Raw genomic sequence first — 16,801 nt, 5'->3', positions numbered from 1 at the left:
TGATCGGTGCTACAATCTTAGACAAAACTGTTGAACTCACTCCGCAAACCTCAAGAAACAACATTGAGTAGGGGGAGAGGGGGATAAAATATTTTTAGTCGCTTGCAGGTCAGGACATTTGTTAAAAAATGCGTTTGTTTCAACAAGTTTTGTCCAAGATTATTGTCGGTAAGCTGGAATGAATGAATTAAATATAAAGAGACATCTCCAGCGAGCGCTGCACTGAAATAAATTTCCGTTAGAGGAAACAACCGTCTACACGCCAACCGGTGTTTTACTTGCCCTACCAAAATGGAGTTACTGTCATCTTAGAATTGAACAACTTTGTTTAAAACATATCTTACACTAACTCGCATTCTTTGTGAAATTTGTCTTTGCGAATTGCAAGCCTTGACTTGATGGAATAGATCAAGCATCTTTTGCCGACAAACTTCTGTAAAACTTTATCATTATCGTATATCTTTTGCTGTCGATCAATTGACAACGAATAGAGTTTATTTATTTATTTTATTTATTAATTACACCTTTTTTCTATAAGAATATATTTTTTCCGGCCCAGGCTGAATATTCTTTTTTTCTGCCAATGTTTGGCTGAAAATATTGGGTCGATTATTTAAACGAAGCCTAAGTTAGACGTGGTTTAAGGCTAAATCGAGGTTTAGACGACGACTCCATAAACTATGGCTAACCGGAGTCTAAATTGCATTATTTGAACGCCGATGAGCCTGAGTTCATGAAGACTACGTTTAGACGACGACTAACAAGTGAAATTATTGTTTTGACGTCATGCATGCGTGATACTCCCAAAGGAACACTATTGTCTTGCTGTTGTTTTCTTTTAATAAAAGTTCTGCATACATAATGTAGTATAGAGCTGTGTGGAAATATTTTCAAGAAATTGTACTAATGTTTTTTAAAGGAAATGAAACAAATGGAATCAAATATCTATTTAAACCAGCTCGGAGGTTCAGGAAGCGCATACAAAATACAAATCAAGAAACAAGTTGACTGCAACGGGCTAGAATCAGTGAAAATAAACAGTTGAACGACGTTTAAACCTACTCAGGAGCAGGTCTAACTTGCCATTGTTTGTTAGTCAACGGTTAAACTTCATCTAGACGCGGGTTATGATAAACGTTGTTTAAATAATTGAATTCGCAGACTAAATCCCGATTTAGACGATGACTTTCTTAGCCGCGGTCTAAACTTCGTTTAAATAACCGGCCCAATGAATATCCTTAGATTATAGCCGTTAATGCTGTATACCATACAAATGTAATACATGACCATTCATCGAACTGTCGTTAGCATTGAAAATTTGGCTAGTGCAGGTTTTTATCGTTTTATTGGCTAGTTTTGTCGTTTAGACTTTGAAACGGTTTAGTTTTAAATATATAATTGCATTGTTTTTACAAATTTTCAACGCACAAAATTATATTTTAAAAATCAAAGCCTCGGGTTTATCCTTAAAATAGTCTTAAAATTGTGCAAATTTCAGTCTCAATATTCTTACAAAATAAACTCTTATCGGAAAAAAGAGTATAGCGAATTGCCACACTTTGGACGAGAGAAATTGAGGCGAGAGCAAAATGAAAATACATATTAAAACATCATTCATCGACAAGTTGCTTGACAAGTTATCGCCACCGTACGTATGTTTATTAAACTTCAGAGTGTAGCTGCCATAAGGCGAAATAAATTCTCGCGACCAGTAAACCACACAATAGTAAACTCTCACACGGTAAACAGTATATTTAGATTGAAGTTCAGTGTCTTTAGCGAGGTCTTTAGCGAGGTCTTTAGCGAGGTTTAAACTGAAAAGCAAAATAAAGAAACTTATAAAGCACAAATTACAAGGTAGCGAAAACGAACTATAAACAAACTTACATTTTTTTGGCGCTGTGGCCGCGAAAGTGGTTATCTGTATAAAACAGGCGAAAACTGCAGAAAACTGCGCTACAGCTCGTACAACACTATGACGGAAAACTAACTAAACGACGCCGTGAATTTAAATATAAAAGTAAAAACAAAAGCTAATGATGTAATAGAATTCCTAAGGGATCTGAAAGGGCGCGAAATATGTAAGATCCAACATCCCGGCCTCTAAGTGCGAGATAATACGAGTCACTTAAATATACGCTTGGATCTTAACACCATCTGATAACGATGCAAAAATAGTCACGCAATGCAAATGCGCATAAAGGACTGAGTAAATGTTTATTAAATGTCTCTTAATTTTTAGTGTTCATGTCCTCTTGGTTTGAACATTCTCCTTCAACAAGAAGGCAGAGCTTGTCAACAGGCCTTTCGTAAACAGCTGACTTGGTGCGGACTTTGACTCGGCGAACCAAACCTCTTTTATCTGGGAAGGTTTCGACGACTCTTCCTAGCGGCCAGGAATTGCGATGCGATGCTTCCGTTGCAACCAAAACAACATCACCAACAGCCAAATTCCTTTTAGGGTGCACCCACTTCTGTCTAAGTTGTAGAAGGGGAAGATATTCCTTGCTCCATCTTCTCCAAAAAATATCAGCCAAATACTGGACTTGTTTCCACCGACGGCGCGAAAGCAAATCTTCTTTCTTGAATAAACCAGGAGGTAAAGGGATTTCTGATTTGAGCAGCAAGAGGTGGTTGGGCGTCAAAGGCTCCAAGTCACTTGGATCACTGGACACTGTTTTCGACTTCGCACATTAAAGTGGCTAAACTTTCATCATCAGTGATCTGCTCTCGTAGCAAGGCTCGAAGGATCTTCCGAATGGTTCGAATGCATCTCTCCCAAATGCCCCCAAAGTGAGATCCATACGGTGGGCTAAAGGACCACTTGATGCTCTCCTGCAACAGAGAATTGTGGATCTTTTCCTGATTCCATTCTGAGATAGCCTCACGCAGCTCTCGCTCACCACTGGTGAAGTTTGACCCGTTGTCTGAATAAATTTCCTTCACTTGGCCTCTCTTGGTAATGAATCGCCGCAGGGCTAGCAGGAACGAGTCGGTGTTTAGGCTGTGCGCTATCTCGATATGTACAGCTCGAATTGCTAGACATGTAAAGATTACGCCATATCTCTTTACGAGGCAACGCCCACGACGGACTTGGAAGGGCCCAAAATAGTCTACGCCGACTGATGTGAAGGGTGGCTTGTCAGGCAAAACGCGGCATTCTGGTAAGTCGGCCATTTTCTGCTGGCATAGAGGTGCTTGACGACGACGGCAGCTCACGCACTCAGCTAGAACACTTTTCACAGTTGAACTTCCTTGAGTGATCCAAAACCTCTCTCTAGCCAAGGCCAGGACGTGTTCTCTGCCGGAATGTCCGCAAATCCTGTGATAGTGGTCGATTATCAATCTGGTAGTGTGATCTTCTTTCGGGAGAATAATCTGATTATTTGACTCTGAGGGTAGAGAAGCTCTACGCAAACGGCCTCCAACGCATAAGAGCCCATCAACAACGATCGGATCGAGCTTGTACAGGCGGCTTTTCTTCTTGACTGGTTTCTTGGGATGATTAACCTCCTCGGGGAAGGCTCTTCTCTGAACATGCCTTAGAATTTCTCTCTCCGCTCTCTCCATCTCTTCAACGGTGATGTATTTGGGAACATCGTGATTCAACTTGTTGTGTTTACTCCTATTTAGAAGGTTTTCTCTGTAACGCATGAGCCAGGCGACAGCCTTCTTAAGGTGGTTCCAAGAAGAACATTTCTGGAAATAATCCGAGAGAGAGCTGCTCAGCTTCTTTAAAGAAGAAGTGCACACTTTAATTTCCGTTTTCACCTCCGGATCTTCGTCGGGGATGACGCTTAACGCCTCTGACTGCATTGGCCACATGTACTCAGGTTTCCAAAGAAATTCCGGCCCCGTCAACCATCGCTCTCGACGAAGGAAGACGTCGGCTGTCAAACCGCGGGAAACGTCGTCCGTAGGGTTCTTTTCACCACTGACATGCTTCCATTGATGAGGCTCAGAGCCATCGCGAATAACAGCGACCCGATTGGCCACGAAGGTGTGATACCGTCTCGTCTCGTTCTTGACATAGCGCAATACTGCGGTGCTATCTGTCCAGAAAACGGACTGGGCGTCGATTGGAATCTCTAATTCTCTCCTTAAGACCTTGTCTTTCTTGACAGAGACTGTTGCGGCGGATAACTCCAGGCGTGGAATCGTGATCGATTTAATAGGTGCCACACGTGATTTCGAACAAAGGAAGGAGCAGTGCACATCGCCTTGTTCGTTGGTGAGACGAAGATAAGAAACTGAACCAAAACCGGCCTCGGAAGCATCTGAAAAATGGTGTAACTGACTTGATGAGATAACACCGAATCCAGCAGGCTTAACACAGCGCTCAACAGAAAATTGTGATAGTTTGGGAAGATCCGCCATCCAACGCTCCCAGCGAACTTTAGGCTCTGAGGGAATTGGGTCGTCCCATTCTAGCTTGATGCGACAAAGGTCCTGAAGCAACCGTTTAGCTGGTAACACGAAGGGTGCAACGAGACCCAAGGGGTCATAAACAGAACTGACGACTGAAAGAATGCCTCGTCGTGTGGGTGGTTTGTGCTTAACCTCCACTTTGAAACCGAAGGTGTCTGTTTCCACACACCATTTGACACCAAGAGCCCTTTCAACTGGAAGGTCATCCTTGCTTAGGTCAAGAGCTTTTACTTCCTTGGCGCGTTCAGCTTCGGGAATAGTTTCCAGGACTTGGCGACTATTGCTTATCCATTTCGTCAGTCTAAAACCGCCTCTTGAAAGCATAGACCGTAGGTCACTTGCGTGCTGTGAAGCCTCATCAACTGATGGTAAAGATTTAAGACAGTCGTCTACGTAGAAGTTGTTCTTAACTGTGCTCACTACCTCCTCTGGAAAGTGTTCACTGTTGTCTTCCGCAGTTTTGCGCAGGGCAAAATTGGAACATGCAGGAGAAGAGGCGGCTCCAAATAAGTGTACAACCATCTGGTATTCTTCAAGCTCACCTTCCAAGTTGCCATCAGGCCACCAAAGAAAGCGAAGATACGTAGTATCCGCCTCAGCTACTCTTACTTGATAAAACATCGATTCAATGTCTGCCATAAGTGCAATTCTCTCCTGTCGAAATCTCATTAGGACTCCAAATAGAGTGTTCGTTAAATCCGGACCATTGAGCAGCAGATCATTGAGCGACTTGCCTTGATATTTGGCAGAACAATCAAATACCACGCGTATCTTCCCGGGCTTATGCGGGTGGTAAACGCCGTGGTGCGGTATGTACCATTTCACGTCACTGGATTTCTGGTGATCCGCTGGAATTTTGCGGGCGAATCCTTTGTCTATAATGTCCGCCATGAACCCCTTGTAGTCGTTGTACAAGTTCCCATTGCGTTGAAGCTTCTTTTTCAGCCAGAGAGCACGCTGCATGGCTTGCGGGTAGTTGTTAGGTGGTGGTGCATTACGATCTTTTAAAGGCAACGCAATTTCGTAGTGTCCATCTTTCAAGACCACGGTACTCTCCAGCTCGGACATGAAACGGATCTCTTCTTGTGACATTTCAGGTTTGTCCTCAGCGCTTGATTCACTGAAACCGCTATCGTAGAAATTTCTCACCATCTGATGAAACTCAGGATCGGCTTTGATGAATAAACTGGTGGCATGCGGGCCTTCGTGATAACGCCCTAGAGGACCGTTCACAACCCATCCAATACACGTTCGCGAGGCATAAGGGCCACCATCTTCACTGTGCTTCACTTCCAAAGGATCGAAGACTGTGGGGACGTCACAGGCAATGAGAAGACCGATTTCAGCATTAACTTCAGGTAGGTGTACTCCGCACAAGTGCGGCCATTGGTCAATGTCACGCTGAGTAGGAATGTCCCCTTTTGAAATAGGTATTTCTGGTCTCGTGTAGAGTGCTGGCAAATCAATTAGGACGTTTTCATCCAGATCGGAAATGACAAGATCTTTCACAACGAAGCTGTCTAAAAGACTGTTCTTCTTTTCCAACGTTGTCAAGGAAATCTGAGTTCTCGAGCCACTGACTCCTAACTGCTTCATCAAAGATTCTGTACAGAATGATGAGGAACTACCACTGTCCAAAAAGGCGTAGGTCATCACTTGTGTTCTTGTCGACTTCGACCAAACCTTAACTGGAACAACAGCCATGCCTATTTTCGAGCGGGGTAGGTTAATCATCGCGTTACGAACGCGCGCAGACTCCTCGGTGGGCGAGGTACCTGTAGACGGAGTATCAGTCGGTCGATTTCGACTTGCAGTGTTCGTGTGAAGGATTGTTAGATGCTTTTTGCCACAGTTAGCAACCGTACATGTTTTCTTTTCCGGGCAAGCTCTTGCTGTATGGTCAGCGGACAAGCAACCAAAACAAAGGTGCTTAGATACGAGGAATTGAATTCGATCCTGATATGGGAGGCGCCTGAGGGCATCACAGGTGTCTAAGGCGTGCCCAGAGTTACAGTACGAACACAAGACATCCACAGTTGAGGGGGCTGATCCAAGAGGTGACACACCAGTAGACGGGGTCTGAACATCACTCATTTGCGCTCCAGCAGGTGGGTTCTTATCACCACTCACTTGCGCACCAAAACTCTTCTTCTTCTCGTCAGGTTTCTTCGGCGGACGACTACTTCGCGAGCTCTGTTTAGGTTTCGCATCTTCAACAATTTTCCCAAACACGGGATTGTCGTTCACTCTCGCTTCATTTTCAACGAACTCCGCAAGATCGCTAAACGAAACGTTTCTCTCTTCAGTTTCCATGATACGGTCTACCAAACGGCGCCATGTTCTCCTTAAGTTGAAGGGCAACTTCATAATTAACTTCTGAATGGTATCAGGCTGTTCGAGCTTTGACAGGTATTTGCTGCTTACCATTGCGTTTTTGCACCTCATAAGGAAAATAGAAAATTTGTTCAGGGAGGTGCTGTCCTCTGGTTTCACCTCAGGCCAATTCAGTGCCTTGCTTTCATAGGCGGTTACGACGCGATAATCGTCACCAAACTTCTTTTTCAATAGCCGTCGAGCTTCTTGGTAACCCTTGTCTGGTGGAAGAAAATGACATGAACGAACAAGCTCTTTAACATCGCCGCTGGTAAACTGTTCGAGATAGTATAGCCTCTCATTGCTATCTGAGGTTTTAGTCTCAATGATGTTTTCAAATGCTCTGACGAACGGGCCGTACTCTATTGGATCACCATCGAAAACTGGAACTCGCTGCTGGGGAAGATTACTTTTCTTCTGTTGTGTCGCCAGCATTTCCACGATTTTATTCTGCTGCCGCTGAAGGTCGTTTTGGTGCTGATGAAGCTCTAGCATTTCATTGAAAGCCCTCAAGCTCGGCGACGATGAAGCCGCAGAGTGTTCAGATTCTTCGGGACATGCTTTCTTGTCAGGTAATTCTGGAAGTTTGAACAATTCATGATCAGGTAATTCCGGATCAACGGTAGAATGGCGGCCATCTTTGACTGGTAATGGCTTATTTCCTGTGACGCTCGGTGTTGGAACATTTCCCTTGCTTACTTTGGGCACAAAAGTTGTCGGGCACGGCACAAACGAACGCGGGTCGGCTTCCATGATTGTGGCTAAAATTTGTTGTTTGGCTTCGGACTTAGCGATTTCGGTTTCCAGTGTTAAACGCTCTTTGTCTTGTTGCAAACGAAACCTTTGTTCTTCTAACGCTTGACGTTTCTTAAACGCAGCTGCCTCTGCTTTCAGCTCCGCGATACGAGCTATTTCCTTTGCTCGTACAACGGTTAAGGATGAGGTACTGCTTCTTTGTGAACCACTACGATTGGAACGACGTGATTGTCTTGCTGAAGACTTAGAATAGGTACGAGAAGCGATCTGACTCGCAGAGTCCTCAGGGTTGATTTCAGAGTTTAAGCTTAGCGATAATTCCACACTTCTAATCCACTCTCGAACCTTTTGACAGAAGTTGTCTGCTTGCGAAGACTCGTAAACAAATTGTTCCTGACATCTTGTCACGCTTGTCTCGTCTTGAAGATTCGACAAATAAGTTACATGAGCCTCCTTAAATGCTTCAAATGCAGCCAAAAAACCAGGCATTTTCTCCTTCACAAGCTGAATGTTCTCCTCGTATAATAAGAGCGCGTCAATTTCGTTCCTCTTCGAAGTTACAGCCGAAAGATAACCCGATCTTTCCTTTTTGAGACGACGAAGTTTCTCAAAGAGAACGCCTTCCTGATCAAGATGTTTACTCGGCACCCTCGTGCTAGCGCTGGCACGAACGCCAGGATCATCGGGAACTTCTTGGATGGCATCCATTGTATCCAGGTAAACTCAAAAATTTTAAACTTATGTAGCTGCCATAAGGCGAAATAAATTCTCGCGACCAGTAAACCACACAATAGTAAACTCTCACACGGTAAACAGTATATTTAGATTGAAGTTCAGTGTCTTTAGCGAGGTCTTTAGCGAGGTCTTTAGCGAGGTCTTTAGCGAGGTTTAAACTGAAAAGCAAAATAAAGAAACTTATAAAGCACAAATTACAAGGTAGCGAAAACGAACTATAAACAAACTTACATTTTTTTGGCGCTGTGGCCGCGAAAGTGGTTATCTGTATAAAACAGGCGAAAACTGCAGAAAACTGCGCTACAGCTCGTACAACACTATGACGGAAAACTAACTAAACGACGCCGTGAATTTAAATATAAAAGTAAAAACAAAAGCTAATGATGTAATAGAATTCCTAAGGGATCTGAAAGGGCGCGAAATATGTAAGATCCAACACAGAGTGCTCGTGCATATATAGATAAATTTGTAAAGAAAATATTCTGAGAAAATTTTATTATAAGCTGATTCATCGAATTGTGGTAACAAAGAGAGAGCTCAATCTCTATGGAGTTACGGATAATAACAGATATTTTTATCTCGGTGTGCCTAGCTCTCCATACATTTCAAGAATAAAGTAAAACAATATCTTTTCATAATAAGTTATTACTATGGTTCAATAGGATGCATAACACCTTTATTTCCCCTACAAGCCTTGAATTTCTATTTGGCGTACCTTACTCCAAGGACAACGTTAACACCCTCAAGAAATTTAACTCAGCTGCTTGCTGTTTGCAACTTATTATCGTGCACTAAGTAGCCTCTATTGTGTCTATTAAGCAATAAAAAATATTGTATAATTATTATTTAGAATAAAAATTATTTCAAATTCCTTGTCAAAGTACAAGCCATAATTTACATTTTCCTTTGTTCAAGCTGTAAGCAAGTGTTTATGTTTTTGTTATGTAGTACCTTAATAAATGTTTGAGCAAATTAAAAAAAATCAAATCAAATCATATATATAAGCAATGAAACAATAAAATAATGACGAACAGTCATGAAATATTCCAACTGATTAACGTGTTTTGCATTAAACGAGTTGCGTAGTGACATTCTTTGCTCGACCTGCGGAGCGGAACATGCGTGATTCATTGTTTTAATAACATTACGTCAAAGCAGGCTCTACGGGCGGCAATTGAATAACATCCATATTTCTGATATTATAGTTAATGATACAAGCGGCATTATTTAGGTTAGAATCCTTGGGCAAACGCCGCTATCATCTCTACAAGAAGCCTGGTAATTCAATCAAGAGAGGAATCGTTGTCAAAGTATTTCGACAAGTTTCGTGATGAATTCGATCGCAGTACTTCTGATATGCGTGAAAATACTTTCTTTGTTTGAAGGTAAGTGTGTTAAACCGTCCTCATCGTGTCTCTCTCTCATAGAGGCATTTAAATTTCATTTACGAACATGGGATAAGGTTATTTAGCCTCAACGTAAACGCCTTGGAGTTTATTTAACTGAAAAGTTTAAGTTTATGTTTAATAAGGAGTGATATGCTTGTTAATTTAGTCAATAATCACTTACTGTTAATCTTTATTTATTCAGTTGCAAAATGTTTTAACGAACGTCATTCTGGTTCACATAAAATTACTTTGTAATTAATAGCTGTAGAGCGGATAACTGTATAATCTTTTTAATCTTATGTCTCCTTAAACCACCTTCGAGTCAAAATCGCCCTACATTTTTAACAACAACGTTTCTGATCGTCGTCTTATAACTGAAATCGATGACTCGCAGGACTCTTTCTTGCTTTTATTACGTAGCTTTTATTTGTTTTTGAAGGGTGTGCAAAAACCATGACGAATAACGCCAGCGCTACGCGAAATATTCAAGGACATTATGTTTGATGCTTTTAATTGATTCAGAAAATCTTTTTTTCGCCTTATCACAGACTACAAAGTTAGCTTAAACGACTGGGCAGCACAATCTTTCCGTTTCCAAAGCTCCTACATGTCGATCTCAATATAGCTTGTGTCACATTTTGCTGATAAGACTGTCTCTAAGCCCGCCTGCCTGCTATCCCTATTTATATGGTTCTGACTCTGACCTCTCTCATGTTTGGTTAGGTTGTTCAGGATCAACAAACACTTCATGGGAACACCATATCCGAGCAGATCTCCTTGAGGATTATGATAGAAAGGTCCGGCCAGTTCGTCAAGGCAAAAGGGCAGTGGAGGTGCTATTCGCGTTGAGAGTCAGCAGGCTTGTCAAAGTGGTACGAGATTAACAAGTCTTTTTTGTTTTTTGTTTTTTTTTCTCTTGTTGTGTCAATCTTTTGCTTCTTTTCTTGGTCTATAGGTACTTTTTAGAAGAAGTTGAAGTCACAAGTCGTAACTCCCCCACCTTACTAACATTTTTCCTGATTAAACCCGGGTTTCAAGATCTTCCCTTCGTCACTTGTTATTTATACACACAAGGGAGCTCGAGCAATTATCTCCTCCGTTTCTGTATTTCATGGCCAAACTTGACTAAGGGCATGGTAAAAATAATGACAATGAAAGTAAATCGACAGTGGTTCTCTTTGGATATCACAGGATTATCTTAGGCTCGAATCAAATGTCGAGTCGAAATTTTCATGATTCAAACTAGATTACCACCAAACGAATAAATATTTCTAAACCCTTAGACGTACAAGGTGGGGGGGGGGGGGGGGATGGATGCCACCTTCATAAGGTTTTCAAAATTTTGAAAAAAGGGTTTACTCTACAATGCTGAAACATTTAGTAGCTGTTCATTCATTCCTTGCAGCAATTTTGATATGCCAACTATGTGTCCATGATATTTGACGTTGCCATGGAGCTCCATGGCATCGTCATAATTACAGGCAGGTCTGGCCAAAAATCGTCAATTTTAGCATTTTTTTTAAACAGAATTGTAAGATTTCTTGATTTTTACATTCCATAAGCATTCTGGCATGATTTTACATCAAACTTTGTTATTTTCTCGACTTTCTTAAAAAAAAAAAATGGTTGAATCCAAGATGGCGGATCCAAGGTGGCGGCTATTATGATGTCACGTGACGTCACAGCCAACATAAATTATGACATCTTGTAGAGTAAGCCAAGGACTTTTTACTCAGTACAAAATGAACGAAAACCCTGGGGGGGGGGGGAGGAGTTCTAGCCACCCCCCCCCCCCTCCTGTACGATGGTGGAGGTTTGAGTTTGCTTGTTCGTTCGAGGGTTAAACTAAATTAAATAGTTGAAATATAAAAGAGTTAGATATTTGGGACCAACCTAATGTATAAGTAAGCTCGAATCACGAAAAAATTAGGAGTTGACCCAAGCCGTAGTCTATTTCCTCCTTTTTTAACGTTATGGTGTGTTGGTTTATTATTTTAACGGGGTATACATTGGAGTTAAGTCGTTTGAGTCTCAAATGTTTAATTAATGTTTGCTTTTGTTCTCTGTAAGGACAATCAAGAACAAATAATAGTATTGGACACGTGGGTTATACAGGTCAGTACATATGTGCTTTTAATTTTCTCTTACTGCTTTTCTATATTTTGTTAATTGGGTTTTAGCCAAGTTTTATTTAATTTGAAAGTCTTCTCGTATTATTATTATACTTGACTTCCCACTTTGACTCGCAGTCATTTTCAGCCACCTTGTTTGTTCCAAGAATAAAAGCTTGGTTAGACATCCTTTTTAAAGGGAATTAAGGCCAGATGTAAAAATGGCAATGACCACCGTTTCACGAAAAATATGTCCTCCTTTATACCAGAACTTCCCATTACTACACCGTCTGCCAGACTTAGCAGCCTTAAAATCATACCCTTTATTGCGGCACATACTCGTATATATAGCTCTTTTGGAAGTACCCATCCCGGGTTGCCATACGCATTTTTTAAGTAATTTATGTGCTGCTACTAGAGGCTGACTTCTAAGAAATTAAGACTTCCGCACAAAGCCAGATTTAAATTATTTAAAGACATATAAAATTGTACTCTGATATGTGGCATGTGGTTGGTGTTCGCACAGGTAGCATATTGTTATGGTTATACGTCTTACTATTATCTGTTAACATGCAGGACTGGGTGAACGAATTTTTGAAATGGAAAGCTAGTGATTATGGTGACGTAGAACACATCCATTTTGCTCCTGATGAAATTTGGGTCCCGGATATAGCTCTCTTTAACAAGTAAGAACACGACATTTGGTCTTTGGGAACATGTTCTAGAGAAATAAAGAATCGACAAAATCACGCAATGTTCTATCAAAAACACACAGAATTAAAAAAAAAAAAAAACAATAAAAAAAAAAAACGTTCACTGGCTATATAATTAAAAAAGAATGAACTTTTGGCTATCACTCTACATCCTTCGACGTATAAAAAATGAAATACCAAATGAATAAATCCCCCCCCCCCCCCCCCCTCCCTCCCCCCCCCCCCCCACCAACCAAAACCACCACTATATACAAAAATGGCAAGATGAAAAATAATAATAAAAACAAAAGCGCAATAAAAATGTGCTAATAAAGTGACTTTTTTTTACAGAATACAATATTGCAATTGGATAGGAACGGGCTTAGAATTATTGTCAACATGCTTATTTTTTTTCCCTTATATTAAAAAAATTTTTTTTTATTTTTTTTATTTATTTATTATTATTTTTTTAGTTAGTATATTATAAGAAGAGAAAAATTTTTTTTTTTTTTTTTTTTTTTTTATTATTATTATTATTATTATTAGTAGTAGTAGTAGTAGTAGTAGTAGTAGTAGTAGTAGTAGTAGTAGAAGTAGTAGAAGTAGTAGTATAGTAGAGGTGTGTCAAGCCTCCAAAGTTTTTCTAATGCGAAAAGAACCTCTTTTCACATTAGAAAAACTTTGTTTCAGAATGTTGTGGGACATATCTCCGCGACATTTTCCATGTGTGTACATATTGTGATTTTGTCACTACTACAGTCCCTACTGCATAATCCCTCGTGTAAAAAGTAGATGATTTCGTCGCTCTCACTTGTTCTTGTAACATGACTCCTCCTCGTGTTTGCCGACCTTGAAGTATGTTTCAATGACGCCTTTTTACCGGAAACCAAGCTTACTCTCACGTTCATTTTTATGTAAAGACTTTCACATGAGAATTCATTTTGAAAGACAAGCAATTTTTGCAGCTTGAACCATACTGTTCCTATTTTGTTTAGGACAGGACAGAATGGGCCCTGTGTAGCTCACGGTCACATGGTCAGGTGCAAAATCTGCCATGCTGAAGGGCAAGCTCCGCCGCTCTGGGACATTCAAAGCAAAGGAGAGCCAAGCATGACTCTTTGAAGTCTGTTTATTTTGGATGTCCCAGTGCATTGTTTGCCCTCCAGCGAGGTGTTACTTTGTACAATGTGATCGTTAGCTGCAAATAGGCCCATAATATATTTGTGCCTTAAAGGATTTTTTTTAGATAATGTAGTTTATTGATTAACACTGACTTACAATACATTACCATACAAAGCTTACTTACAATTACAATACATTACAATACATAGCTTACTTACAGAGAATAATTTACGTTACACAAAGGGCATGCAGAAACTAAATAAAAAAGAATATAATACAGAGAACAGGAAATCTGGGTGCCTTCTTATGCCTGAAAGGATACTTAAAACAGTTTTCAGCACATTCCAGGTCTTGTATACTTTGATGGGTCAGTGCTACAAACAATTATCAGTTACTGTCATTGATAAACAATCGTTGATAAAAGAACTGTGGCTATTTTTTTAATGTCACTAGTACGATAGCAACGTTGTAACCTGTTTAAATACACTTATTGCTAGCTTTAAGTGCTTATAACTCAAAAACGACTGCGTTGACCGCCGTTTTTTTGTCATTGAATTATGATAAGTATGTTAACATACAACTTTTTGCAAAGTGGTTTCAGAGCCACCTTAAATTCTCGAAAATTTGCATTTTCTTATTCATTTTCAGTGGGGACGATGAAATCAATTTAGCTGGAGGACTAAGCAAGTTTGAGACTGACGTGTCAGTCAATAATAAAGGGAAGTGTGTTTGGAGCGGACCAGCAACGTTTAAAGTTAATTGCAAAATGGAAATCGAGGACTGGCCATTTGACGAACAGAAATGTGAACTCGCATTTGGCTCCTTCACTTATGGAAAGAACCTATTGAAAATAAAGTTGTTTGTGGACAAAAAAGGCGGCAAATTTGCAAGTAAGGAATTATCTATTGTATCGTTTTATCACTTAAAAATCAAGTTTATATTCTGGGTATATCTTCTTACTTACCATGATTTAGCGCTGAATTCTCGATGAGGCGAGAATTATACCACAAAACTAGAAGTCTTCAATGTGGAAATCATCTAAAATTTATCGGTTAAAACTTAAAAAACTATTGCAACCTAAAAGAGAAAGATGAGGATGTTAATTGCGGACTCAGACCTGAAAATCGGTGGTGAGCGGGAATGTGTGCCGTCAATGAGGTTAAAAAGCTGAACCACGTTTTAGCGGATTATTTTGTGAACACTTTTCACTGGATTAAAGGTTAGTTCAACAATTCGAATTTTCCCATGTAATTTCTGGCCGTATTCTTACCAAACTTTTAATTTACGAGCATGTGATTCGTCAAATTACAGCGACGAAATTTAGATTCTTTGTCGGTGCCGTAATCGCATCTTCCTCGTGCATTTCTTTCCTTCGTTTTAAAATTAGTTTTGGCTTTTTGTTATTGTAAAAAATAAATAGCCTTTCCGAGTTACCCTTTCCCTCTGTTTCAAAACGAGCCTACGTGTGAAACCATTCATATGAAAATGAGTTTCACCTACAGGTCCATTTTCATGCAAAACAAACTCATTTTCATTTAAATGGTTTCGCACGTAGACTCGTTTTGAAACAGAGGCAAATGGTAACTCGGAAATGGCTTATTGACATCATGTGCTTATGCATCTGTCCTGTTATTGATGATAAATTGCGCTATAACATTGTCAAAGTTTGTTGTAGAACCACAAGCCGTTAAATGATCCTTAACCATACCGGGAAACAGTACAATGACATTCCAAGACTTTGGACTAAATTTCTTAAATGGGTGTTCCTGACCAGTATGGGGAAAAAATAGCCGATTTTTTATTTTATTTTATTTTTTTTATTTTAAAACAATGCAGCCACTAATCAGCCACTAATCAGCTATGCATATTTACCTTTCAGCTCGGTTTGTAAAAAGTGGAGATTGGGACATTGTGAACATCACCACTGAAGTATCAGAAACTGATCATGGGGACTGCTGCCCGTTTAACTTCAGCGAGATTGTTTACACTCTACACATGAAACGCAAATACCTCTACTACGTGTTCTATCTCGCCATCCCATCCCTTACACTGACGGTCGTTGTACTCAGCAGCTTTCTAATTCACGTTGAAAGCGGGGAACGCGTTGGTTTCGTCACAACTATTCTTCTGGCCATGACAGTGTTTTTGCTTGTCATCCCGTCCTATCTTCCAGTCACGTCAGATGGCCTACCAATCCTTGGCGTAATCCTACAAGTTACCATGATCATTATAGCTTTGGTCCTCTTTGCCAATATCTTCGTTCTGAGGGTTTACTTCAAGGAAGGAACGCCCCCAGCCTGGATTGAAAAGTTCTGCGACTTCTTAAGTACAAAGAAAAGTAAAAACGTCAAACGGATTCATGCATCACAACCAGCTTTCAGTGCTCGCTCAGCGGTTGTAAAATCCACTGCGACAATGTTCGGGATCGAGATGACAGAGTCAAGAAGAGGAAGCCCAGCCTTGGTTGATAGAGTAGAGGAGCAGGAATTCACGTGGCGGAGGGTGGCTAGGAAAATGGATCAAGTTTTTTTTTGTAGTCTTTGTTATTGCTTCCATTATTGCTTATGTCGTCACATTCATATGATTTAACATTTGGCGGCTATATTTTCAAACAATCACTCGTTATAAAAACTGAGCATTTACCCTTACGAGTTTGGTTTCATTTTTCACAAACACTTCAACACCAAATATATCATAAGTCCGTAACAGATGGAAATCAAAGTATTATTTGGGCTATCTCGTTTACCCGTGATAGTTAATTATTAACTACTTTTTGTATTAACTGCTTTTTCGTTAATAAAAACGCGACACTTGCACGCGAGTTACGTTACGTTACAATTGCAATTTATTTTACTGGTATGTAATATTTATTATGAAAGGGTACATTGCCTGATTGCATCAATAAACAAGCCCCTTATTTGATCAAATCGTGACATTTGCCACGCGATTTGCAATTCTATGCATGTATATTTCTTTCAAAAGGTCATTGTAACTAAAAAATCTGTTTTGCGAGAATCTTATCACTCTCGAATTTCGCTTTCTTTTTCGGCTTTACAGTGCATTAGCCCTTTCTTATTATGTGTGCATTTTGTGTTGTAATTTACAATGCGATTCCTTAACTTGTATCGATTTACTCCACTCCTAAATAATGCCAATCGACAACCTTCATACCCTTTCTACCCCAACGCCTGATGGC

General features: G+C 40.2%; 1 protein-coding gene and 1 pseudogene across 2 annotated transcripts; one reads left to right on the top strand and one right to left on the bottom strand.

Annotated features, from left to right (window-relative positions):
• Nucleotides 1–2,664: 2,664 nt before the first annotated feature.
• Nucleotides 2,665–8,265, bottom strand: LOC144660929 (uncharacterized). The gene has a single exon (XM_078521649.1). It carries the CDS (start codon nt 8,263–8,265, stop codon nt 2,665–2,667), a length of 5,601 nt encoding a protein of 1,866 aa, XP_078377775.1.
• Nucleotides 8,266–9,484: 1,219 nt separating this feature from the next.
• On the top strand, nt 9,485–16,633 carry LOC144660106 (neuronal acetylcholine receptor subunit alpha-5-like; annotated as a pseudogene). The gene is made up of 6 exons (XR_013572038.1): nt 9,485–9,677; nt 10,404–10,552; nt 11,751–11,795; nt 12,368–12,477; nt 14,254–14,495; nt 15,485–16,633. The product of XR_013572038.1 is annotated as a neuronal acetylcholine receptor subunit alpha-5-like (transcript).
• The last annotated feature ends 168 nt before the right edge of the window (nt 16,634–16,801 follow it).

This window comes from Oculina patagonica, chromosome 7, assembly GCF_052425735.1.
Source record: "Oculina patagonica isolate OP01 chromosome 7, crgOcupat, whole genome shotgun sequence".
In the NCBI taxonomy this organism is placed as follows: domain Eukaryota; kingdom Metazoa; phylum Cnidaria; class Anthozoa; order Scleractinia; family Oculinidae; genus Oculina; species Oculina patagonica.
Note: the sequence above shows the minus strand (reverse complement) of the source record. Positions and strands in the feature narration are given on the sequence as shown.